Raw genomic sequence first — 26,544 nt, 5'->3', positions numbered from 1 at the left:
GCCTCAGCATCCTGAGTAGCTGGGATTACAGGTGTGTGTCACCACACCCAGCTAATTTTTGTATTTTTAGTAGAGATGGAGTTTCACCATGTTGGCCAGGCTGGTCTTGAACTCCCAACCTCAGGTGATCCACCTGCCTTGGCCTCCCAAAGTGCTGGGATTACAGGTGTGAGCCACTGCACCTGGCCAAAAATAGGGAGAAAATTCTCTCTCTCTCTCTCTCTTTTTTTTTTGTCAAGACAGAGTCTCGTTCTGTTGCCCAGGCTGGAGTGCAGTAGTGCAATCTTGGCTCACTGCAACCTCCACCTCCCAGGTTCAAACGATTCTCCTGCCTCAGCCTCCCAAGTAGCTGGGATTACAGGCACCCACCACCATGCCTGGCTAATTTTTGTATTTTTAGTAGAGACGGGGTTTCACCATGTTGGCCAGGCTGGTCTCAAACTCCTGGCCTCGTGACCCACCCACCTCAGCCTCCCAAAGTGCTGGGATTACAGGCATGAGCTCCCACACCTGGCCAAAAGAAAATTATTGGAGGCAGCAGAGGGAAAAAAAATGACCCACTGCATTCAGAAAAAGAAAAGAGAGTTGGGAGAGAGAGAACAACAGGTTAGGTGTGCTGTAATCCTGACAACACTTTGGGAGGCAGAAGTGGGAGAGGATTGCTTGAGGTCAGGAGTTTGAGACCAGCCTGGGCACCATGGCGAGACCCCACCTCTACAAAAGCTTTTAAAATTATCTGGGCATGGTGATATGCACCTATATAGTCCCAGCTACTTGGGAGGCTGAGGTGGGAGGATCACTTGAGCCCAGGAGGTCGAGGCTGCAGTGAGCCGTGATCATACCATTGCACTTCAGCCAGGGTGACAGAGCAAGACCCTGGAGAGAATTAGAGAGAGAGAGACAGTGAGAAAGATAGACGGGAAAAAACAAGGCATCCAGCCATGCCCCGTCAATGGGGTGGGCTGTGAACCTTCCACTGTGTAGCATAGCCTATGCCCCCACCAGAGACACCCGGTTGACCAGCCATGTTTTCCACTCCAATAACTGAGGCCCAAGAGGGTCACCCCAGTGATCAAAACTGCAGCAGCCACTAAGCTGGGCCAGCACCTGGATCTTTGTGAGGATTCTCCGTCTGCACCACACCCCCCACCCTGGTTCCTATAATACTAAAAATGCTAAAATGCCAAAAAAAAAAAAAAAAAAGAAAGAAAGAAAAAGAAAAAGGAAAAGGATAACAGCAGACTTCTCATCTGAAACCACGCCAGTAAGTAGACAACGGAGTAACATTTTTAAAGTATTGGCAGAAAGGCCAGGTGCGGTGGATCACGCCTGTAATCCCAGCACTTTGGGAGGCCGAGGCAGGCAGATCATGAGGTCAGGAGATCGAGACTATCCTGGCTAACACGGTGAAACCCTGTCTCTACTAAAAAATACAAAATATTAGCCAGGCATGGTGGCGGGTGCCTGTAGTCCCAGCTACTCAGGAGGCTGAGGCAGGAGAATGGCATGAACTTGGGAGGCGGAGCTTGTAGTGAGCCAAGATCGCACCACTGCACTCCAGCCTGGGCGACAGAGTGAGACTCCGTCTCAAAAAAAAAAAAAAAAAAAGTATTGGTAGAAAAAAGACTGTCAACTCAGAATTCTATACCCAGTGAAATCATTCACAAATGAAAGAAAAATGGAGACTTTTTTTAGCAAACAAAAACAGAAAATTTATGATTAGCAAGAAAATCACTTTAAATATAAATATATCAATAAGTTAAAAGTAAAAGAAATGGCCAGGCATGGTGGTTCACGCCTGTAATCCCAGCACTTTGAGAAGGCAAGGCAGGCAAATCACGAGGTCAGGAGTTTGAGACCATCCTGGCCAACATGGTGAAACCCTCCCATGGGTGCCCTTCCATATGGGTGCCCAGCCCATATTCTTTAATTATATTCACTAAGATAAGCCAGAAAACAAACCTTAATACATTTAAGAGCATTCAAATCATCTAAATTATGTTCTCTAACCATAATAAAATTAAATTAGATGTCAATAACAAAAATATAAGCCCCTCCATCCTTTCCCTTGCTTCCCACCCTCTCCCCTCACCTCCCCCATGCTTTTCCCTCCTGGCACCACCTCCCACCCTTCCCTGGTCCCATCCCTCACTTTCCGCCACCTTCCCATTCTCTCTCTTGTTCTCCTGTTTCTCCCTCCACCTGCTCCCTCATTTTATCCTCCTGGTCCCTCCCACCCTCTTCTCCCCCATCTCCATCCTCTCTTTTGTTACCTCCCCTTCCACTTGCCCCCTTGCTTCTCTCCTCTGCCTCCACCCACCCGCTTCCCACCCTCTTTGTCCTCTCTCTTGTCTCCCCCTCACCCTCCCAAATAATAAGAAGAAAATAACAAAAATATTATGTAAAAAGGCCAGGTGTGGTGGCTCACACCTGCAATCCCAGCACTTTGGGAGGCTGAGGCAGGTGGATCACTTGAGGTCAGGAGTTCGAGACCAGCCTGGCCAACACTGTGAAACCCCGTCTCTACTAAAAATACAAAAATTAGCTGGGCGTGGTGGTGCATGCCTGTAATCTTAGCTACTTGGGAGGCTGACTGAGGCTGGAGAATCGCTTGAACCCAGGAGGTGGAGGTTGCAGTGAGCTGAGGTCGTGCCACTGCACTCCAGCCTGGGCAACAGAGAGAGACTCCGTCTCAAAACAAACAAATAAACAAACAAAACAAATATATATATACACACACACACACACACACACTTACATATATATATGTTAAAAAAATCTCCAAATATTTGGGAATTAAACAAATAATTCTTAATAACCTAGATCAAAGAACTCATAAGAGAAACAAGAAAATACTTTAAATTCAATGATAATAAATTAAATATTATACATCAAATTTTGTGAGATGCAGTTAAAACAGTGTTTAGAAGAAAAATTATGGCATTAAGTGCTTATTTTATTTTTTAAAGTCTCAAATCAATGATCTAAACTTCTACCTTAAGAAACTAGACAAATGGCCAGGCATGGTGGCTCACACCTGTAATCCCAGCACTTTGGGAGGCCGAGGCAAGAAGATTGCTTGAGCCCAGGAGTTTGAGACCAGTCTGGGAAATATAGCAAGACCTCGTCTCTTTAAAACATAAAAAAATTTAAAAAAGATTAAAAATGTAAATGTGACTGCCCCCTCTGCTCCAATTAAAAACTCTCTTATAGGCCGGACGTGGTGGCTCACGCCTGTAATCCCAGCACTTTGGGAGGCCAAGGCAGGTGGATCACGAAGTCAGGAGCTCAAGATCATCCTGGCTAACATGGTGAAACCCCGTCTCTACTAAAAATACAAAAAAAATTAGCCGGGTGTGGTGGCGTGCACCTGTAGTCCCAGCTACTTGGGAGGCTGAGCCAGGAGAATCGCTTGAACCAGGGAGGTGGAGGTTGCAGTGAGCCAAGATCACGCCACTGCACCTGCACGCCAGCCCAGGCGACAGAGCGAGACTTTATCTAAACAAACAAACAAACAAACAAAAAACCTCTTATGTCTCCCTAGTGCCTTTGAGATAAAGACCGATGTCTTCACCTGGTACCTGCAGCCTATGACACTTTTGCAGTCAGACCTCTGTTAACTTCCCACCTCTGTTCACCCCAGACTGTCCTGTGAGTGGAAAGGGGGTGGGAAGAAGTTTGCAGGTTTTGAGGAACAACAAGGAGGCCCGTGTGGCTTCAACAGATTGAGTGATGGGGAGAGAGGAGGCGGGCAGGGCAGCGAGGAGACGGAAGGTCTTGCCGGCCTTACAGGTCACAGGGAGTCTCTGACTCAGAGGAAGTTGGGAGCCATGGAGTGCTGTAGGCAGAGGAGGGACAGGCCCTAACTCGGGTGCTCACAGTCCCCCTCTGGTGGCTGCTGCAGGGAGGACAGACTGTGTGGGAGGGGGTGGAGCCTAGGACCAAGGCAGAGGCAACTGCACAGGTCCAGGTGGGCAATGATGGGGCTGGACCCAGGCAGAGGAGCAGGAAGAAGTGAGCGTTTGAGGATGGAATAGTGAGGGCACGGGCAACAGGACCTGCTGATAGACTGGAGTTGAGCAAGAAACAAAAGATCCAGGATAGCATCAATGTTCGGCTCCAGCACCCAGAAGAATGGATCTGCCGGGCCGGGCGCGGTGGCTCACGCCTGTAATCCCAGCACTTTGGGAGGCCGAGGCAACGGATCACGAGGTCAGGAGATCGAGACCATCCTGGCTAACATGGTGAAACCCCGTCTCTACTAAAAATACAAAAAATTAGCCCGGCGTTGTGGTGGGCACCTGTAGTCCCAACTACTCGGGAGGCTGAGGCAGGAGAATGGCGTGAACCCAGGAGGCGGAGCTTGCAGTGAGCTGAGATCACGCCACTGCACTCTGGCCCGGGTGACTGAGTGAGACTCCGTCTCAAAAAAAAGAAAAGAAAAGAAAGAACGGAACTGCCATCAGCTGAGATGCAGACAACGAGGGAGGAGCAGGATTGGGGACAAAGGACAGAGTTTTGTCCTGACTAGCAACCCCTTAGCTGTCAGAGATTAGGGCTGGGTTCATTTGAGGCTTTGATGGAGGACAGACAGGCAGAGAAAGCTCAGACCCTTGTCCCCAATGATCCTGCATGGGAGCCCCTGCGACCAGAGCCGGGAGCTGTCCGCGACCCCCGGTGCTGAAGCTCCCATTCTAAGCAGGAACTCCGGAGCCCCCGCTGGAGTAGTGTCTGGCATGGAGTGAACGCTCAAAACGTATCCCTGAATTTCACCCAGGGTGGCAAAGCGATTTTAGCGTCATTGTTCTGCGCTGGTTTCTATGTCCTGCACGCCCCAACCTGCATTTTACGGACATGCAAACTGAGACCATGACAGGTTGCTGCACCTTTAAAAATCACGCAATGCATCACTTTATTATTATTATTATTTTTGAGATGGAGTCTGGCTCTGTGGCCCAGGCTGGAGTGCAATGGCACGATCTCGGCTCCGCCTCCTGGATTCAAGTGATCCTCCTGCCTCAGCCTCCTGAATAGTTGGGATTACAGGCGCCCGCCACCACAGCGCCCGCCACCACATCTGGCTAATTTTTGTGTTTTTAGTAAAGACGGGGTTTCACCATGTTGGCCAGGCTGGTCTTGAACTCCTGACCCCAGATGATCCGCCCGCCTCGGCTTCCCAAAGTGCTGGGATTACAGGCGTGAACCACTGCGCCCGGCTACGTAATGCATCACTCTTGACGTCACAATCAACCAGGCTCTGAAGACAAATCCGAGTTCAGGCTGTGGATTGGCTGATCCCTCATGAATATGTAGATTACTCTCACCTTCACCTCGCTCTGGTAGATTCAGAAAAGTGAGGGGGCGGAGAGGAGGTGGGGCTGGGGGCGGGGCTGGAAACTGTTCCTGTGAGGGTTGGGGCAAGTAGTGGGGCGGGGCGAGGCACTGCGGACGTGGTCAGAATTTTTGTACATTTCGTTCCCTGCCTTCTCCCCAGTACCTTTCTACAACAGCTCCTAGTACCCAGTAGGTGCTTCATAAATGTTTATCGACTCTGGAATCCAGTAGGAGTGATGCCTGAGAGTTCACTTTTCTGAACGGGGAGGAAGTCCTATTTTGCATATAATGTGATAGTATCATTGGTATCATTCATCTTGATCTGCTCAGTTCTGGATGTTTTCATAATAACCTGAGCCCAGGCTGGGCGCGGTGGCTCACGCCTGTGATCCCAGCACTTTGGGAGGCCAAGGCGGTTGGATCAGGAAGGCCGAGGGGGGCAAATCAAGAGGTCAGGGATTCGAGACCAGCCTGACCAATATGGTGAAACCCTGTCTCTATTAAAAATACAAAAATTAGCCGGGTGTAGTGGCACACACCTGTAATCCCAGCTACTCGGGAGGCTGAGGCAGGAGAATCTCTTGAACCTGGGAGGCGGAGGTTGCAGTGAACTGAGATCACGCCACTGCACTCCAGCCTGGGTGACAGAGTGAGACTCCGTCTCAAACAACCAACCAACCAAAAATTATGTGTATATATATATATATATATATATATATGCACACACACACACATATATACACACATATACATTATATATATATACACACACATATATACATATGTGTGTGTATATATGTGTGTGTGTGTATATATATATATATCGTGAGCCCCGTCTTACAAATGAGGAAACTGAAGCTTGGAGAGAGAATGCAAGGCTTAAGGGCATGCACGTCTTAGGTCAATCAGCAAATATTGAGGACCCAGAGGTGAGCAACTCCAGTTCCCTTGGTCAAGGGACTCAGCTCCTATTTGGCCCTCAGTTTTACCCCCACACACCCTGCTTCAGTCCTCTGTGTGGTTTCGAGGCCACAGTTGAGGGGCTCTCTGTTTGCTAACTGGGACCTAGGTAATTCCTACTTCTTTTTTTTTTTTTTAAGATGGCGTTTCGCTCTTGTCGCCCAGGCTGGAGTGCAGTGGCGCAATCTCAGCTCACTGCAACCTCCACCTCCCAGGTTCAAGCGATTCTCCTGCTTCAGCCTCCTTAGTAGCTGGGATTACAGGCATGCACCATCACGCCTGGCTAATTTTGTATTTTCAGTAGAGACGGAGTTTCTCCATGTTGGTCTGGCTAGTCTGGAACTCCCGACCTCAGGTGATCCGCTCACCTCGGCCTCCCAAAGTGCTGGGATTACAGGCGTGAGCCACCGCACCCGGCTAGTAATTCCTACTTCTACACCCACCTTTGCTAACGCCATGCCCTGTGCCTAGCAGGTCACGGGTGTCCCCATCCCAACCCAGCATCTCCGACCTCCAGGGTGGGAACGGAATGTTCCAGGCTGGGGAAACCGCACGTGCAAAGGCCTGGCAGCCGAACCACATTCAGTTACTGGAGAGAAGAGGGGAGGAGGCGCGGGGCCGACCTTGCAGGCTAGAAAGTTTGCACGGGGCAACTTTTGCGTCCCAGGAGAGAAGCCAGGGAGTCCCCTCACCGTCTCCCTCCGAGCTCAATAAATCCTGCACATTTCAAGCCAAGGCACAGAGGCTGAACGAAGGCATGGGTTTTTGCTGTCCCCTGCTGGTCGCTGGAGCGAAAGCATCCGGAAAGTAATTAAAAAAAAAAAAAGAGTCGTTCTGTCGCCCAGGCTGGAGCGCAGTGGCGGGAACTCGGCTTACTGCAACGGCCGCCTCCCGGGTTCAAGCGATTCTCCTGCCTCAGCCTCTCGAGTAGCTGAGATTACAGGTGCGCACCACCACACCCGGCTAATTTTTGCATTTTTAGTAGAGATGGGGGGGGGGGGTTGCCATTTTGTCCAGGCTGGTCTCAAACCCCTGATCTCAAGTGATCCGCCCGCCTCGGCCTCCCAAAGTGCTGAGATTACAGGCGTGAGCCACCGCACCCAGCCGGAAAGTGAATTTTTAAGGGTTGATTTATTTTAAAACTTCTGCAGTGCTTTCTCCGGGCCAGGAAGGACTTTATACATATTAACGCTTTGTGGGCTGGATTGGCCTTGTTTTCCAGAGAGAGAGAAAAACTGATCCCCAGAGGATTCAGCTACTGGCTCAAGGGCACACAGCCATTAAATGTTATAACCCGGTTTCGAACCTGGGACAGTCTGGTTCTAAACTTAACCATTATGCTTTTAGTGCATTTATTAATAGTAAGCAGGTATCATGTGCTAGGCAACAGGGAACAGAAAAACAAAACTCAGCCAGGTGTAAGGGCTCATGCCTGTAATCCCAGCACTTTGGGAGGCCAAGGCAGGAGGATCGCTTGAGCCCAGGAGTTCGAGACCAGCCTGGGTAACATGACAAGACCCCGTCTCTACAAAAAATACCGAAAAAAATTAGCCAGGTGTGATGGCATTCATCTGTAGTCCCAGATACTTCGGAGGCTGAAGCAGGAAGATTGCTTGAGCCCCGGAGTTGGAGACTTCAGTGAGCTATGATTGTGCCACTGCATTCCAGCCTGGGTGACAGAGGGAGACCCTGTCTCAACATAAAAACAGGCTGGGCGCAGTGGCTCAAGACTGTAATTCCAGCGTTTGGGAGGCTGAGGCGGGTGGATCAGCTGAGGTCAGGGGTTCGAGACCAATCTGGCCAACATGATGAAACCCCATCTCTACTAAAAAAAGACACACCCACCCACACACACACATACACACACAAAAATTAGCTGGGCATGGTGACCCATGCCTGTATTTTCAGCTACTTGGGAGGCTTAGGCAGGAGAATTGCTTGAATCCAACAGGTGGAGGTGGCAGTGAACAGATACTGAACCACTGCACTCCAGCCTGGGCGACAGAGTGAGACTCTCTTTCAAAATAAGTAAATAATTTTGAAAAAAAAAAACCCACAACATTAAAACAAAGCCAAACACACTTACTGTGCACTCATACCATCCCATCATGAAACCCGCCAGGTTGTGTTGGGTAGACAGACATCAAACAAGCCAGCGCATACATAAGCAGGGGGTTATAACTGTGATCCCTGCAGTGAATGAGAAGGGAGGGGAACCGAGGCAGGAGTTAACGGGTCACAGGTTCAAATCCTGGCTCCACCACGTACCAACTGTGTGGCCTTGGGTTTTCCTCTCCACAAACCTGCCCCTCCGTTTTCTCATCAGCAAAGTGAGAATTATAATCAAAACCTACGTTGTTGGTTGGTTGTGGTGAGGACAAAAAGAGTTGATCACAAGCTGCACATAGCGGGTATTCAATAGACGTAAGGCTTTACTGTGTGGCTGTAGCATGCTTTGGGGGAAAAGGAAGCTACCAGAGTTGTAAAGAGTAAATGTTTGCAGTGGGCACAGCGGCTCATGCCTGTAATCCCAGCACTTTGAGAGGCCCAGCGGGGAGGCTTGCTTGAGCCCAGGAGTTCGAGACCAGCCTGGGCAATAGAGTGAGACCCCGCCACTACAAAAAAATAAAAGAATAAACTGGGTGCGGTGACGCACACATTTGTAGACCCGGCTACTCAGAGGGATCTCTTGAGCCCAGGATTTCAAGACTGGACTGAGCTAGGATAGTGCCACTGCACTTCAGCCTGGGCAACAGAGCGAGACCCTGTCTCAAAACAAACAAGCAAAACGTCAGTGCAGTCTCTCTTTCTCTCTCTCTGTCTTTTGGATCACACTCCAGGAAAAACCAGCCGCCATGCTATGAGGATGCTCAAGTAGCACTATGGAGATTCACACGTGGCGAAGAGCTGAGGCCTCCCACCAATAGCCACGTGAGGGAGCCAGAGTGGGAGCGGCTCCTCCAGCCCCAGTCGAACCCTCAGATGTGACAGCCTTGGCTGCTGACAGTTTGCAATCTCATGAGAGACCCTGAGCCAGAACCACCCAGCTAAATCAGTCCTGGACTCCTGATCGACAGAAATGGTGTAGGTCAGATAATAATGTATGTTTTAAGCTGACAGACTGGGGGGGTGGGTAAATTGTTATGCAGCAACAGCTAACTAATGCACCCTATATGTCACTTAGCCTATGCCTCAGATGAGCACTTATAGCATAGCTAGTGTTCCTCTGTCCTAAGCACATCCTCGCTCATTCTTAAGGAGACACTCAGTGGTAGAATTGGTGTATTTTATTTTATTTTTATTTTTTAATATTTATTTATTTATTTGAGATGGAGTCTTGCTCTGTTGTCCAGGCTGGAGTGCAATGGCACAATCTCGGCTCAATGCAAACTCCACCTCACAGGTTCAAGTGATTCTCCCGCCTCAGCCTCCCAAGTAGCTGGGATTACAGGTGCCCACCACCATGCCTGGCTTATTTATTTATTTATTTGTTTGTTTATTTATTTATTTATTTGAGATGGAGTCTTGCTGTGTCGCCCAGGCTGAAGTGCAGTGGCGCGATCTCGGCTCACTGCAAGCTCCGCCTCCCAGGTTCATGCCATTCTCCTGCCTCAGCCTCCCAAGTAGCTGGGACTACAGGCACCCGCCACCACGCGTGGCCAATTTTTGTATTTTTGGTAGAGACGGGGTTTCACCGTGTTAGCCAGGATGGTCGCAATCTCCTGACCTCGTGATCCACCCGCATCAGCCTCCCAAAGTGCTGGGATTACAGGTGTGAACCACTGTGCCCAGCTAATTTTTATATTTTTAATAGAGATGGGGTTTCACCATGTTGGCCAGACTGGTCTCGAACCTCCTGACCTCAAGTGATCTGCCTGCCTTGGCCTCCCAAAGTACTGGGATTACAGGCATGAGCCACTGTGCCCAGAATTGGTGTATTTTAAGGGTGCACATTCTAAATGTTTAACAACATTGGATTAAATTAAAAGCTTATATTGGCCTATTTCAAACAATAACCTGAATTCTAATCTAATACATTTGATTTTGGGCCACTACACAGCAGCTAAGAGAATGCCAGAGAGCCAGGGTTTAAGTACTGATGTGCAGCTTCAGGCGGGTCCCTTAACCTTTCTGGGCTTTCATTAACTTGTAAAGTGGGGATAGTATTAACACAACATACCTCAGGGAGTAGGGGCGGGTTAAATGAGTTGAGTTATATAAAATGCTTAAACCAGGCTGAGTGTGGTGGCTCATGCCTGTAATCCCAGCACTTTAAGAGACCAAGGCCAATGGATCACCTGAGGTCAGGAGTTTGAGACCAGCCTGGCCAACATGATGAAACCCCATCTCTACTAAAAATACAAAAATTAGCTGGGCATGGTGGCAGGTGCCTGTAATCCCAGCTACTCAGGAGGCTGAGGCAGGAGGGTTGCTTGAACCCGGGAGGCGAAGGTTGCAGAGAGTTGGAGGTTGCAGTGAGCCAAGATTGTGTCACTGCACTCTAGCCTGGGTGACAGAGCGAGACTCTGTCTTAAAAAAAAAAAAACAAAAACAAAAATAAAAACCCTGTCGGGCGTGGTGGCTCACGCCCGTAATCCCAGCACTTTGGGAGGCCAACGCAAGTGGATCACGAGGTCAGGAGATCGAGACCATCCTGGCTAATAAGGTGAAACCCCCCATCTCTACTAAAAATACAAAAAAATTAGCCAGGCATGGTCGTGGGCACCTGTAGTCCCAGCTACTCAGGAGGCTGAGGCAAGAGAATGGCGTGAACCCGGGAAGCGGAGCTTGCAATGAGCTGAGATCACATCACTGCACTCCAGCCTGGGCGACACAGCGAGACTCCATCTCAAAAAAAAAACAATAAAAAAAAACCCAAAAAATAAAACATAAAATGCTTAAACCAGTATTATATGATTGAACATTCTTTTTTTTTTTTTTTTTTTCGACAGGGTCTTGTTCTGTTGCCCAGTGGCGTGATCATAGCTCACTGCAGCCTTGACCTCCTGGGCTCAAGCGATCCTCTTGCCTCAGCCTTCTGAAAAGCTGGGACCACAGGCCTGCACCACCACACCTGGCTAATTGTTTGATTTTTTTTTTTTTTTTTTTTTTTTTTTTTTGAGATGGAGCCTTGCCCTGTCACCCAGGCTGGAGTGCAGTGATGCAATCTTGGCTCACTGCAACCTCCACCTCCCGGGTTCAAACGATTCTCCTGCTTCAGCCTCCCAGGTAGCTGGGATGACAGGCGCCTGACACCATGCCCAGCTAATTTTTGTATTTTTTAAGTAGAGACAGGGTTTCACCATGTTGGCTAGGCTGGTCTCAAACTCCTGACCTCATGATCTGCCGGCCTCAGCCTCCCAAGCTGTGGGATTACAGGCGTGAGCCACTGCGCCCAGTCTGTTTGATTTTCTTTTGTACAGACAGGGTCTCTCTTTGTTGCCCATATGGTCTTAAACTCCTGGGTTCAGGCAATCCTCCCGCCTCAGCCTCCCAAACGGCTGAGATTACAGGCATGAGCCTTGGCGCCCAGCCTGGTTCAACATGCACCACAGCAAGACCCCGTCTTTACAAAAAGAGTCTAAAAAATTTTGTGGAGGATGGTGGCGCATGCCTGTAGTCCCAGCTACTTGGGAGACTGAGGCAGGGAGATCACTTAAGCCCTAGGAGTTCGAGGCTGCAGAGAGCTATGATTGTGCCACTGCACTCCAGCCTGGGCAGTAGAGCAAGACCGCGTCTCTAATCAATCAATCAATCAATCTATTGTGTAGCAACTGTGGGTGAAGGTATGGACCAATCGGAACCCTCATGAACAGTCCGTGGGAATGTAAAATGGTGAAAATGCCGCTGTGAAAAACAGTTCGGCGGCTGGGCGTGGTGGCTCACACCTGTAATCCCAGCACTTTGGGAGGCCAAGGTGGGCAGATCACCTGAGGTCAGGAGTTCAAGACCAGCCTGGCCAACATGATGAAACCCAGTCTCTACTAAATACAAAAATTAGCTGGGTGTGGTGGCGTGTGCCTGTAATCCCAGCTACTCGGGAGGCTGAGGCAGGAGAATCGCTTGAACCCGGGAGGCGGAGGTTGCCGTGAGCTGAGATCGTGCCCCTGGACTCAAGCCTGGTGACAGAGCAAGACTCCATCTCAAAAAAAAGAAGAGGAAGAAGAAAGAAGAAGGAGAAGGAGAAGGAGAACGAGAAGGAGAAGGAGAAGGGGAAGGGGAAGGGGAGGAAGAAGAAAAAAAGAAGAAGAAGAAGAAGGAGAAGGAGAAGGAGAAGGGAAGAAAAGAAGAGGAAGAGGAGGAGGAAGAAGAGGAAGAAGAAGAAAAGAAGAAGAAGAAGAAGAAGAAGAAGAAAAGAAGAAAAGAAGAAGAAGAAGAAGAAAAGGAGAAGGAGAAGGAGAAGGAGAAGGAGAAGGAGAAGGGAAGAAAAGAAGAGGAAGAGGAGGAGGAAGAAGAGGAAGAAGAAGAAAAGAAGAAGAAGAAGAAGAAGAAGAAAAGAAGAAGAAGAAAAGAAGAAGAAGAAGAAGAAAAGAAGAAGAAGAAGAAGAAGAAAAGAAGAAGAAGAAGAAGAAGAAGAAGAAGAAAGAAGAAGAAGAAGAAGAAGAAGAAGAAGAAGAAGAAGAAGAAGAAGAAGAAGAAGAAGAAGAAGAAGAAGAAGAAGAAGAAGAAGAAGAAGAAGAAGAAGAAGAAGAAGAAGAAGAAGAAGAAGAAGAAGAAGAAGAAGAAGAAGAAGAAGAAGAAGAAGAAGAAGAAGAAGAAGAAGAAGAAGAAGAAGAAGAAGAAGAAGAAGAAGAAAGAAGAAGAAGAAGAAGAAGAAGAAGAAGAAGAAGAAGAAGAAGAAGAAGAAGAAGAAGAAAAAAGAGAAGAGGAAGAAGAAGAATTATTATTATTATTTGGCAATTCCTCACAAAGGTCAAACATGGAGCCACCATTTGACCCAGGAATTCCACGCCTAAGAGTCTACCCAGGAGAACTAAAAACACACGTCCATGCAGGGACCTGTCCATGAAGCTCAGAGCAGCAGGCTCCTAATAGCCAAGACGTGGAGGCAACCCAGGTATCTACCGAAGGATGGATCAGGACAGCATGGCCCGTCCACACACTGGAATATTACTTAACCATGAAAAGGAAGGGGCCTCTGACCCAGGCCACAGCGTGGATGAACCCTGAGGACCTCGTGCTCAGTGAGAGAAGCCAGACACGAAAGGCCACGCAGTGTGTGATCCCATCTTTCTTTCTTCTTTCTTTCTTCCTTTCTCTTTCTTTCTTTCCTCTTTCTTTCCTTTCCTTTCTTTCTTTTTCTTTCTCTCTTTCTTTCCTTTCTTCCTTTCCTTTCCTTCCTTCTATTTCTTTCTTTCCTTTCTTCCTTTCCTTTCCTTCCCTTTCCTTTCCTTCCTTTCCTTCCTTCCTTCCCTCTCTCTCTCTCTTTCCTTCCTTTCCTTTCCTTTCCTTCCTTCCTTCTCTATTTCTTTCTTTCTGTCTTTCTTTCTCTTTGAGATGGAGTTACACAGTCTCGCTCTTCTTGCCTAGGCTGGAGTGCAATGGCGTGATCTCGGCTCACTGCAACCTCCACCTCCCGGGTTCAAGCGATTCTCCTGCCTCAGCCTCCCAAGTAGCTGAGATTACAGGCATGCACCACCAAGCCCAGCTAAATTTATATTTTTAGTAGAGACGGGGTTTCTCCATGTTGGTCAGGCTGGTCTTGAACTCCCGACCTCAGGTGATCCACCCACCTCGGCCTCCCAAAGTGCTGAGGTTATAGGCGTGAGGTACCACACCCAGCCACATGATCCCATTTCTGTGAAATGTCCAGGACAGGTGGACCCATAGGGACAGGAAGAGGATGTGTGGGTGCTGGGGGGTGAGGAAGGGGGTAGGAAGTGACGGCTGATGAGGACAGGATGTCTTTTGGGGTGATAGGCTGTTCTGGAATTAGAGGTGGTAGTGGCACCACATTGTGAATGCACTAAAAACCGCTGAAGTGTACACTTTTAAATGGGTAAAATGGTAAATGCTGGCTGGGCACAGTGGCTCGCGCCTGTAACCTCAGCACTTTGGGAGGCCGTGGTGGGTGGATCACTTGAGGCCAGGAGTTCAAGACCAGCCTGGCCAACACGGTGAAACCCCATGTCTACTAAAAATACGAAAATTAGCCAGGTGTGGTGGCGCTCGCCTGTAATCCCAGCTACTTGGGAGGCTGATGTAGGAGAATCGCTTGAACCCAGGAGGTGGAGGTTGCAGTGAGCCAAGATCGCACCACTGCACTCCAGCCCGGGCAACAGAGTGAGATCCTATTTAAACAAAACAAAACAATAAATAAATAAAATGGTAAATTCTGTTATGTGAACTTTACCTGCATTTTTTCAAAATTGTATAGTTTATTCTATAGTATCTCTCTGCCCCACTGGACTGTCTCCATGAGGGCAGAGACCAGAGCAATCTTAGTTAAACAACTGCTGGCTGTGGGCCGCGGCTCACATCTGTAATTCCAGTGCTTTGGGAGGCAGAGGCCAGAAGATCACTTGAGCCCAGAAGTTCGAGACCAGCTTGGGCATCATAGTGAGACTCCATCTCTACAAAAAATATAAAAATTAGCCGGCTGTGGTGGTGTGTGCCTGTAGTCCCAGCTACTCAGGAGGCTTAGACAGGAGAATTGCTTGAGTCCAGGAGCTTCAGGCTGCAGTGAGCTGAGATCATGCCACTGCACTCCAGCCTGGGCGACAGAGCAAGACTCCATCTCAAACAAACAAACAAACAAACAAACAAAGCTGTACTATGATCAAGAAATGCATCTGGCTTCAGCAGACAGATCCCAGATACCCAATCATTAGAGCCGGTATCTTTTTTTTTTTTTTTTTTTTTCGAGACAGAGTCTCACTCTGTCACCCAGGCTGGAGTGCAGGGGCGCGATGTCCAGCTCACTGCAAACTCTGACTCCCGGGTTCAAGTGATTCTCATACCTCAGCCTCCCGAGTAGCTGGGATTACAGGTGTGTGCCACCAAGCCTGGCTAATTTTTTTGTTATTGTTGTTTTTTGTATTTTTAGTAGAGGCGGGGTTTCACCATGTTGGCCAGGCTGGTCTCAAACTCTCAACCTCAGGCAATCCACCTGCCTCGGCCTCCCAAAGTGATAGGATTACAGGTTTGAGCCACCACACCCGGCCCCTGGTATCTATATCTATATGTGGTTTCTCTGAATATCCCCTCCTTCAACCCCTCACCCTAGACCTGAATTTCTCTCCAGCTCAGGTGCTGGATGGGGCCAGATACACTTGGTCTGTGTGGATGACAGAGAGAGGAAAGAAAGAGGAGAGTCAGCCTTTTAGCAAGTAAAACTTTTATTAAATAAATTTTTAGTTGTTTTTTTTTTTTTTTCCAGACCAAAGAGAGGCGTTTTGGACATTAAGACGCTTTGCTGCTTCTCACCTGAAACACGTAACAGGAACACCAACCTCTCCAGCCACGGGAAATCTTCTTTGACACAAAACTCAAACCAAGTCAACCCAAAGTTCCAAGTTCTTTGCTTTCTTTTCTGTGTGTGTGTTGGTTTGTCCCAAAAGTCAGTTTGCAAGTTGAAACTTCATGAAATTACTCGTAGCAGAAATAAAGTACATTGTACAAATCACGCAGGTTTGCGATGTGGAGTATAAAAATGGTATTTACAGCCAGTAAACATGGACCAGAAAGACACGTACAACTGCACACCAGCACACACTCCCAAGCAGGCCCTCGGGGGCCTCGGCGGGCGCCGCGGACACGGGTGGGGCCCCCTCGAGGCAGATTGGCACACACTTGCACACGGGGACACACGGAACACAGGCACGCTAGAGGAGAGTCTCGAAACAATTATCAAACTCTGGAATATCGAAACAAGTTGGTTCAGAAGATTTTTTTTTCTTTTCTACTTTTTTTCTTTTTTCTTTTTTTTTCTTTTTTTTTTTTTTCCTGTGTGGTTTCCCCCACCCCACCACCCCCCCTCCGGGTCAGTCAACACATTTTGGTAGAAAGAAAAGGAAATGCTTGGTTTTTTTTTTTTTTTCTTTTTAAATGTTTTTTTTTCTTTTGAGCTTATTAAGTTATCTGGCGCCTCATTTGGTAAGAGGCCTTGCCGGATGTCCAAACGATCTTGATTCTGTGCTTTGACATGGGTGTCGCGGATTGGGCAGCTGTACAGAGGCATCCCCACAAAGACCCCCCATCCCACCCCACTCCCAACTAGGAAACAAAAATCCATTGTGGTTTGATTTTTCCCCCCATCTTTTTCTTCTCTTTTCTTCTTTGTACCTGCTCAGAAAGACCGGAAAAAAAGAAAAAAATCTCTGTAGAGGTATGAAGGTCATTATCAAGTTCGTCTCCAGTTAAAGGGGTGCTTGGCCGGTCCGGGGTAGGGTCTTCCGCTACGCTTGGCAATCCTGGTTACAAGACCTTAAATTCGAGGCTGGTGATTCGAAGGCAGGGACGATGGCTGCCTGGCCTTGGGAGGGGGTGGTGAGGGGCAGGGGGGCTCCCCCCAACCCTGTCCGCCCCCCCCCCCCGACGGAAAGCTAAGGGCTATTGGTCACATGAGTAAGGCTATGACTCGGGTAGGGGAGCAGAGAAGGGCTGAGGCAGGCCAGAGCGTCTCTGTTGTACCTATATCCATCCGGGAGGGCAGGGCTCTGGGACGAAGGGGCAAGGTGGGGTCTGGAGGCTGCAGCTAGGACCAGGGACACTGAAGCTGGCAGAGCCCAACGGCCCTGGAGAATCGGTGGTGGGGGGTGCCAAAAGTCCTGGAGGTATATTGTGTTGGTGGGTTTCTGGTGGGATGTGCCAGCCGGGAGGGGGTGGGGGTGGGGGTGGGGCACCTGGTACGTGTTGTCCGGGGTCCCGCCAACCTCAGCCCTTCCTGTGTCCCTGCTGAGTGACTGGCCCAGGGTCACTCTACTCGGATGGGAGGAAGTCGGAAAAGTTTGGTCCCATGATCCGTACTCAAAATATATATATACTGTCTATAGATCTATATATATATGCATATATATATATAGGAAAAGGTGTGATTTCGTTTGGGGAAGTCACCAAGTTTTGTGGGAAGAAGCGAGAGCGTTTCCCAAAGCAGGGGGCGTGTGAACACTTCTGTCCCCGATTCAGGAGCCTCCCTCCACCCCCGCGCCTGCCCCAGGACAGACCCCAAAGGCCCCTCCCCACTCCGGTGGCCTCCAGTAGAGGGGCGGGGCAAGGGGAGAAGAGGGGAGGAAAGGGCTGGTGTCCAAAGAACGGTTGGAATTTATGGGAAAGTCCTGGATCGGTTGGAAGCAGAAAACCCTCCTGGGATGGGAAGGCCCCTCACCTGGGGGAGAAGGGACGGGCGTTAGGGAGTGATAACGGGGCCACACAGGTGGACACCACCTCCCCACCCTACTCCACCCGGCCAGGCTGGGATCTAGGAACCAAGGGGCTCCCATCATTTCCAAAAGAACAGATCCCACAAAGGCCAGAGTTCAGAGGCCAACAAACCCAGCTTTCAAAGAACTTAATGTCACCATCACCAAGCCCGTTTCCTCCTCCTCTGGCAGCTGGGGACAGATATTTCTGTTTATTTTCTATCTCTCCTTCCCCACCCCCTGCCATCTGAGGCCCGTGAAGGGGGTTTCTCTCCTGTCCCCCATCCCCCATTTCTGTTCATTCACAGCTGCGTCCCCGAGCACTGGAACAGTGCCTAGCACATAATAGATGCTCAGTTAAACAAACAAAAAAAAAAGGTGCAGACTGAGAGTTAAAAATGAAGGGATCGCAGAGAGCAGCTTTGGATTTTGCTTCTGGTTGGCAGTTCCTGAAGGTGCGTTCTGTGCAGGTAAACACTCCCAAATCTGTGTGTGCTGACCCGGGAGAATGTGAAAAGGCCAGACAGCTTCTAACTGAGCACCTACTCTGTGCCAGGCCCTAGGCGAGGCTCTTTGATGACGACGGCGATGGTGATTTAAAAAAAAAAAAAAAAAAATCACAACGAATCATCCAGAACTCTTTAGGTGGTGGGTTCTGGGCTCGGCTGTGAAAAGATGCCCCACTCCGTTCCCTAGGTAGACCGTTTCCGCCATCTCTGGGGAGATGACTTTCTTGAGCCCATTTTACAGATGAGGCTCATCAAGGTTTGAGACCCACGGTTAAGTTTCCACAGTGGCCCCACAAGGTTTACTATTCATCCCCCCGCAAAAAAATGTTGAGAAAGTGGTTTGCCCTGATGGCAAAATACACTCTGGGTTTTGTTTTGCTTGTTTTTCTTGCGTGATGGTGGGTGGGGCACGAATCCCACTTTTCCATCAACTCATTGGGTAGGAATGACACCCAGTGAGGGGCTGCTTGTCCCAGGGGAACTGGTGGAAATGGAGCAGGGACACTGGAAGCTGTCAATGTCAACTGGACTGGGCCCTGAGCACTGTCCCCACCTTCCACACTCCAGTCCTGGTTCCGAGTTGGGGTCCAACCTTAGGGTTTGGGGTCTGGGGTGGGCACTTGGCATTTCCGTCTGGTGTTGGGTTTTTCAGCAGGGAAAACAGATTCATAGGACAGAACAGAACCCCCTCCCCACCGCATCCCCACCCCCAGAGCAAAGCTGGCCTCTCAGGTGAACTTCTATTCATCCCTCAAAGCCTTCTCCGGGAAGGATTCCCTAACCGACCTCACTGGGCCCTGGCTCACCTCAGTCCCCACCCCACTCCCACCCTCTGCTCCAGCCCCAACCACAGGGGGATTGGGGGTGTCTACATCCAGCTCTGCCCCCACCAACCCAACCCGGAGGTTTCTTGTAGCCTCTCGAAGCATCACCCCACCTGGGGAGGGTTTGGAGCATGAAGTGGGCCACGGGAGGGGGTTTCAGACAAGACGGGGGGCTTGGGCAGGGGTGGGGCCGCCTGGCGGCTCACCTGGGCCATGCCTACAGCCTCAGGGCGGCTGTGGGCGCGGTCAGTAGGGGTGTCCCGGGTCTTTAGGCCGCTTCAGCTGGACTTTGAGCCTCTTCATGCCGATCTGGAAGCCGTTCATGGCCTGGATGGCTGCCTGGGCGCTGGCCGGGTTATCAAAGCTCACGAAGCCTGCAGAAACCAGGGTGGACCTCCATGGTTGGTGCTGCGGGTGTCCTCGGCTTGTTCCTATGCTGTGGCCCTGGCTTCCCAGCTCACAGGGTCCTGGGCAGGCCTGCGTGCACACCTGCACAGGCCAGGGTGTGTATGGTGGAGGATACACAGCAGCCCTGGCTTTGTTCTGACACCTCTGGACTTGTATACCTCTGAGGACGGGGCACTCACTCCTTATCTTGGGGTCGGCTGTGCTGAGACTTCCCAGCTGGTATAGGGGTCAGGTGGGGCTTCCGAGGGTCCTGGAGGGCCACCTTCTCCCCGTCTTCCCTCGAGAGCATGCCTGCCTCCTTCCAAGCCCTCTGTCCAGCCAGGATCTGTGTCTCCAGCTGACTCTGTGTGTCTGCATCCTTGTCTCTCTCTTTTTTTTGCAGAAGGGAGAGGGGACAGGGTCTCACTCTTGTCACCCAGGCTGGAGTGCAGTGGCGCAATCTCAGCTCACTGCAGCCTCCACCTCCTTGGCTCAAGAGATCCTCCTGCCTCAGCCTCCTGAGTAGCTGGGACCACAGGCCCGTACCACCACGCCCAGCTAACTGTCTCTGTTTCTCTCCCCCCTCTCTCTGTCTCTCTCGTTCTCTATCTGTCTTGAGTCTTTTCTTCCTCTCCCTCTCCTTCTGTCTCATCTCTGTCTGTCTCTTTCTCTCCACCTCTGTCAGCGCCTCTGCTCCAGTCTCTGTCCAGAGGCCATCAGAAATACTCCACCCCATGGCCAGGCGTGGTGGCTCACGCCTGTAATCCCAGCACCTTGGGAGGCCAAGACGGGCAGATCACCTGAGGTCAGGAGTTTGAGACCAGCCTGGCCAAACCCTGTCTCTACTAAAAGTACAAAAATTAGCTGGGCATGGTAGTGTCCACCTGTAATCCCAGCTACTCAGGAGGCTGAGGCAGGAGAATCGCTTGAGCCTGGGAGATGGAGCTTGCAGTGAGCTGAGATCGCATTGATGGCGCAAGACTCCATTTCAAAAAAAAAAAAAAGTTAAGGGCTGATCCTTTAAACAGGACAGTGTGAGGTTAAGAGTCTGGTCTTCGGCCGGGCGTGGTGGCTCACGTCTGTAATTCCAGCACTCTGGGAGGCCGAGGCGGGTGGATCACCTGAGGTCGGGAATTTGGGACCAGCCTGGCCAACATGGTGAAACCCCATTTCTACTAAAAATACAAAAATTAGGCAGACGTGGTGGCGGGTGTCTGTAATCCCAGCTACTCGGGATGCTGAGGCAGCAGAATCACTTGAACCCGAGAGGCAGAGATTGCGGTGAGCTGAGATCGTGCAATTGCACTCCAGCCTAGGCAACAAGAGCGAAGCTCTCTCTCAAAAAAAACCAAAAAACAAAACAAAAAAAAGAGTCTGGTTCTACTCTGGGTTCTTCTACCTCTTTCCTGCTGTGTGACTTTGGACAAATTGCAGCCCTTTTCAGAGCCTTAATGTCTTCTGTCTTTGGGTACAAGGAAGTCCTCCCTGAGGCCCACAAGGCCCTGGACACCCTCCCCTGTCCCCTCTCCATGTTCCTCCTCCTCCCTCTCTCCCCCTCCTCCCTCTGCTCCAGCCACATGGGCCTCCTCACTGCTCCTCCAACACATCAGGCACGGTCCTGCCTCAGGGCCTTTGCATGGGCTGTTCCCTCTGCCTGGGACACTCTTCCCCCAGATTTCCCACGCCTGGTGCTCCTCATTCAGGTCTCAGTTCTTTTTTTTTTTAGTTGGAGTCTTGCTTTATCGCCCATGCTGGAGTGCAATGGCGCGATCTCGGCTCACTGCAACCTCCACCTCCACCTCTTGGGTTCTAGTGATTCTCCTGCTGCAATCTCCTAAGTAGCTGGGATTACAGGCACCCGCCACCACACCCGGCTAATTTTTTTGTATTTTTAGTAGAGACGGGGTTTCACTGTGTTAGCCAGGATGGTCTCGATCTTCTGACCTCGTGATCCGCCCACCTCAGCCTTCCAACGTGCTGGGACTACAGGTGTGAGCCACCGTGCCTGGCCATTTTTGTTTTTTATATGAGACAGGGTCTTGCTGTGTTGTCTGGGCTGGAATGCAGTGGTGTGATCATGGCTCACTGCAGCCTCGACCTCACGGACTCAAGGGATGGTCCCACCTCCATCTCCCGAGTAGCTGAGACTACAAGTGTGCACCACCAAGCGTGGCTAATTTTTTTTTTTTTTTTGTATTTTTTTTGTAGAAATGGGGTCTTGCTATGTTGCCCAGGCTGGTCTTGAACTCCTGAGTTCAAGCAGTCCTCACACCTCAGCCTCCTGAGTAGCTGGGACTACAGGCACACGCCACTAAGCTCAGCTAATTAAAAACATTGTCTTTTGTAAACACATGGTCTCATTATGTTGCCCAGGCTGGTCTTGAACTCCTGGACTCAAGCAATCCGCCCACCTCAGCCTCTCAAAGTGCTGGGATTGGCCGGGCGCGGTGGCTCATGCCTATAATCCCAGCACTTTGGGAGGCCGAGGCAGGCAGATCAAGTGGTCAGGAAATGGAGACCTTCCTGGCTAACACTGTGAAACCCTGTCTCTACTAAAAATACAAAAAAAAAAAAAAAAAAAAAAAATTAGCCGGGCGTGGTGGCGGGTGCCTATAGTCCCAGCTACTCGGGAGGCTGAGGCAGGAGAATGGCGTGAACCCGGGAGGCAGAGCTTGCAGTGAGCCAAGATTGCGCCGCTGCACTCCAGCCTGGGCGACAGAGCAAGACTCTGTCTCAAAAAAAAAACCAAAACAAACAAAGTGCTGGGATCACAGACGTGATCCACTGTGCCCGGCCACATGCTGGTTCTGATTGTGAATGATTATTTCAGCACAGCCCCGTCCCGAGGCTGACCAAAACCCTCCCCTTCCCTGTCAGGGGGCAGGCGAGGGAGGTGGATGGGGAGGGGTGTCGTCGGTGGCCACTCACCGAAACACTTGCTCTGGTTGGTAGCTCGATCCATAAACACCTTGGAGGAAATGATATTGCCGAAGGGTAGGAACATCTGCGTCAGCTCCGTGTCTCCAAACTCCTGGGGGAGGTGGTAGATAAACAGGTTACAGCCCTCGGGACCTGCAGGTGGGGGAGAGAAAGACATAAAGCCCCCAAGGAGAGGAGGCGAACCCCCCCGGGGGAGGGGCACAGGTCTGGAGCCCGCATCTGGCTTCTCCAGCTGTCGGGAGAGGAGTGCCTCAGACACCCAGAAAGAAGGGGCCTGGGCACGGGCTGGGGAGGGAGACGGAACACACCCACCCCTTGCCTGCACAGTGCCATCTCACACTGGGTACTCCTCACCAAAATGGTCCTCAGACTCCAGGTAACTGACAAGACCCAGGGGATCCCCTGCTCCCCAAAGCCCAGATCAACCCTCAATCTCTGACCCCAGATACCTGCAAACCCCGAGGAAGGCCACCCTCCAGAAAATCCCTCCCTAAACTTCAAACTCCGGATCATTTACAAAAGTCAGATGAGCTGGTTGTGGAGAATAAGGAAACTTGGTAATATCTTTGCAATAATAATAATAAGTCTCTAAAATAAAACTCATTTGTAGAACTCTGGTGTTCAGCCACCATGCCTCGCTAATTATTTTTTATTTTTTATTTTGAGACGGAGTCTCACTCTGTCGCCCAGGCTGGAGTGCAGTGGCGCAATCTTGGCTCACTGCAACTTCTGCCTCCTGGGTTAAAGAAATTCTCCTGCCTCAGCCTCCCAAGTAGCTGGGACTACAGGTGCCCACAACCAAGCCCGGATAATTTTTATATTTTTAGTAGAGATGGGGTTTCACCATGTTGGCCAGGCTGGTCTCGAACTCCTGACCTCAAGTGATCTGCCCGCCTTGGCCTCCCAAAGTGCTGGGATTACAGGCATGAGCCACTACACCCAGCCTGGCTAATTTTTGTAGAGGTTTCACTATGTTGCCCAGGCTAGTATGGAACTCCTGGGCTCAACCGATCCTCCTTCCTCAGACTCCCAAGGTGCTGGGATTACAGGGGTGAGCCACTGCGTCTAGCCAAAAAAAATTTTTTTTAATTTTCCTTTCTCAAACTCCAGCTAGGGATAACTCCCCAGACCTTGGATAATTTTCGAAACTCAGATGATGCAGAAACAAAATCAGGTGAAATAAAAAGATAATTCTCTGGTCCCCAGTCCCAGATATCCTAAAACTACAGCTAATTAAACTACAACATAATACACCAACCATAAATAATTCTTTTTAAGTTACAAATAATCCTCTAAATTGTCCCCTCTCCAAATCCCAGATGGATGGCTAATATAAAAACTATAAATAACAATAGCATTTCAAACCTTGTTCATCTGAAGCCTTAAACAGTCCCTCAAATCTGCTGCTAATCCCAAACCTAAAAATGACCTTCTTCCATTCCCACCCCACAACAAGAGGAATCCCTGCCCTTGCCAGCAATGGATATTTTTTTTAAGAGACAGGGTCTCTTTGTTACCCAGGCTGGATTGCAGTGGCACAATCATAGCTCACTGCAGCCTCTAACTCCTAGATTCAAGCAATCCCCCCACTTTGGCCTCCCAAGTAGCTGGGACCACAGGCACGCACCACCGTGCCTGGCTAACTTTTAATTTTTTTGTAGAGATGGGGTCTCACTATGTTGCCCAGGCTGGTCTCGAACTCCTGGCCTCAAGCGATCCTTCTGCCTTGCCCTGCCAAAGTGCTGGGATCACAGGTGTCAGCCACTGCACCTGGCCAATGCTTGCTTTCTTTTGTTTTGTTTGTTTGTTTTGAGATGGAGTTTTGCTCTTGTTGCCCAGGCTGGAGTGCAATGGCGTGATCTTGGCTCATTGCAACCTCCGCTTCCCAGGTTCAAGATATTCTCCTGCCTCAGCCTCCCAAGTAGCTGGGATTACAGGCATGCGTCACCACGCCCAGCTAATTTTTGTATTTTTAGTAGAGACAGGGTTTTGCCATGTTGTCCAGGCTGGTCTCGAACTCCCAACCTCAGGTGATCTGCCTGCCTCAGCCTCCCAAAGTGCTGGGATTACAGGTGTCAGCCACTGCACCCAGCCAATGCTTGTTTTTGAAATGCAAGTTTGTTCCAATGTGACCGAACAATTTTGAGCATAACCCGAATTTTGCATTTGTTCGTGCACTGCTTCATCCCCACCAAAAACTGTCGGCGACCACTGAAAACCGCATCCAGCTGCACTGACCTTCAGAAGAAACTACATGCTGCATGCCACACACCCTCCGACAGCCCCCACAGTGTGCTGTGAGCTGCACCTTCCCCATCCAGGGTCATGCTATCTGTCTGATTTCAGACAACCCTCCCTCCACCGTTTCACAGTCACACGCAACAACCCTTTCGATGCTGTTTCCATGTGCACATTCTAGGTCTTCTCCAAGGCCAAGCACGGTATTTATTGTAGTCTCATGCATTTCTAAACCACATAACATGTAGAAAACAGTGCTACCATTTCTACTAGGTTCCCATCTTTCTTTTCTCTTAACGTGTCGCTGATAAAGGTTTTTGATTTTGTTGTTGTTTTGAGACAGGGTCTCCCTCTGTTGCCCAGGCTGGAGTGCAGTGGCATGGTCTTGGCTCACTGCAGCCTTGACCTCCTGGGCTCAAGTCACCCTCCTGCCTTGGCCTCCCAAAGTGTTGGATTACAGGCGTGAGCCACCATACCCAGCCAGCTTTCCCCTGTTTTTATTTTTTAAATTTTATTTATTTATTCATTTATTTTTGAGATGGAGTCTCGCTCTGTTGCCCAGGCTGGAGTGCAGTGGTGCAATCTTGACTCACTGCAACCTCTGCCTCCTGGTTCAAGAGATTGTCCTGCCTCAGCCTCCCCAGTAGCTGGGATTACAGACACAGGTCATCACGCTTGGCTAATTTTTGTATTTTTAGTAGAGACGGGGTTTCACCATGTTGGCCAGGCTGGTCTTGAACTCTTGACCTCAGGTGATCTGCCCACCTCAGTCTCCCAAAGTGCTGGGGTTACAGGTGTGAGCCACTGCACCTGACCATATTTTTTTAATTTTAATTTTAATTATTATTTTTTGAGACAGAGTCTTGCTCTGTCACCCAGGCTGGAGTGAAGTGGCACAATCTTGACTCACTGCAAACTCTGCCTCCTGGGTTCAAGCGATTCTTGTGCCTTAGCTTCCCCAGTAGTTGGGATTGCAGGTGCACACCACCACGCTCGGCTAATTTTTTGAATTTTTAGTAGAGAAAGGGTTTCACCATGTTGGCCAGGCTGGTCTTGAACTCCTGAGCTCAGGCAATTCATCTGCCTCAGCCTCCCAAAATGCTAGGATTACAGGTGTGAGCCACCTCGATTGGCCTACTGTTTTAAAACTTCATTTAAGTGAAGTCTTTTGTATGGGGCTTCTTTCACTCAATATTCTGCCTATGAAGTTACTCCATGTTGTTGTGAGTATTGGTTACTTATCCTTTTTCACTGCTGTATAGTGTTCCATCATGCAGCTCCATCCTAATTTATTTATCCATTTACCTGTTGATGAACACCTGGGTTGTTACCAGCTTGGGATTTTTTTCTTTTCTTTTCTTTTCTTTTTTTTTTGTGAGACGGAGTCTTGCTCTGTCGCCCAGGCTGGAGTGCAGTGGCGCGATCTCGGCTCACTGCAAGCTCCGCCTCCTGGGTTCACTCCATTCTCCTGCCTCAGCCTCCCGAGTAGCTGGGACCACAGGTGTCCTCCACCACGCCCGGCTAATTTTTTCTATTTTTTTAGTAGAGACAGGGTTTCCCCGTGCTAGCCAGGATGGTCTCGATCTCCTGACCTCGTGATCGGCCCGCCTCGGCTTCTCAAAGTACTAGGACTACAGGCGTGAGCCACTGCGCCCGGCCGTCTTTTTTTTTTTTTTTTTGAGATGGAGTCTTGCTCTCTCACCCAGGCTGGAGTCCATTGGGGAGATAGTAGCTCACTGAAGCCTTGACCTCCTGGGCTCAGTGATCCTCCTGCTCCAGCCTCCTGAGTAGCTGGGACTACAGGTGCACACCACTACACCTGGCCAATTTTTAATTTTTTTGTAGACATGGGTTCTTGCTAAGCCAGGCTGGTCTTGGACTCCTGGGCTCAAGTGATCCTCCCACCTTGGCCCCCAAAACGCTATGTAATTACAGGCGGGAGTTACCGCACATGGCAAGAACTGTATGGATTTGAACCCTGACTCTCAGACT

At 49.9% G+C, this 26,544-nt stretch overlaps 1 protein-coding gene and 1 long non-coding RNA gene across 18 annotated transcripts in view; one reads left to right on the top strand and one right to left on the bottom strand.

Moving 5' to 3' along the window:
* Positions 1 to 5,262: 5,262 nt before the first annotated feature.
* LOC134738820 (uncharacterized) lies at positions 5,263 to 15,919 on the top strand. The gene is made up of 3 exons (XR_010124936.1): positions 5,263 to 5,339; positions 9,135 to 9,376; positions 15,674 to 15,919. It is a non-coding gene; the product is annotated as an uncharacterized LOC134738820 (long non-coding RNA).
* Positions 15,645 to 26,544, bottom strand: part of CELF5 (CUGBP Elav-like family member 5) — a 74,541-nt gene continuing 63,641 nt past the window's right edge. For 8 of the 17 annotated variants that reach the window (XM_054461787.2, XM_054461780.2, XM_054461781.2 and 5 more), the window contains 2 exons: positions 22,303 to 22,446; positions 15,645 to 19,361 (listed from right to left, as the gene is read on the bottom strand). In XM_054461787.2, coding sequence (XP_054317762.1) covers positions 19,234 to 19,361; positions 22,303 to 22,446 — 272 coding nt within the window. In that variant the 3' untranslated portion in view covers positions 15,645 to 19,233. The remainder of the gene's footprint in view (positions 19,362 to 22,302; positions 22,447 to 26,544) is intronic. The other 9 variants (XM_054461779.2, XM_054461782.2, XM_063657779.1 and 6 more) reach the window with 3 other exon arrangements.

Source organism: Pongo pygmaeus, chromosome 20 (assembly GCF_028885625.2).
Source record: "Pongo pygmaeus isolate AG05252 chromosome 20, NHGRI_mPonPyg2-v2.0_pri, whole genome shotgun sequence".
In the NCBI taxonomy this organism is placed as follows: domain Eukaryota; kingdom Metazoa; phylum Chordata; class Mammalia; order Primates; family Hominidae; genus Pongo; species Pongo pygmaeus.
The sequence above is the reverse complement of the archived record's forward strand: the minus strand, read 5'-3'. Positions and strand labels throughout refer to the sequence as shown.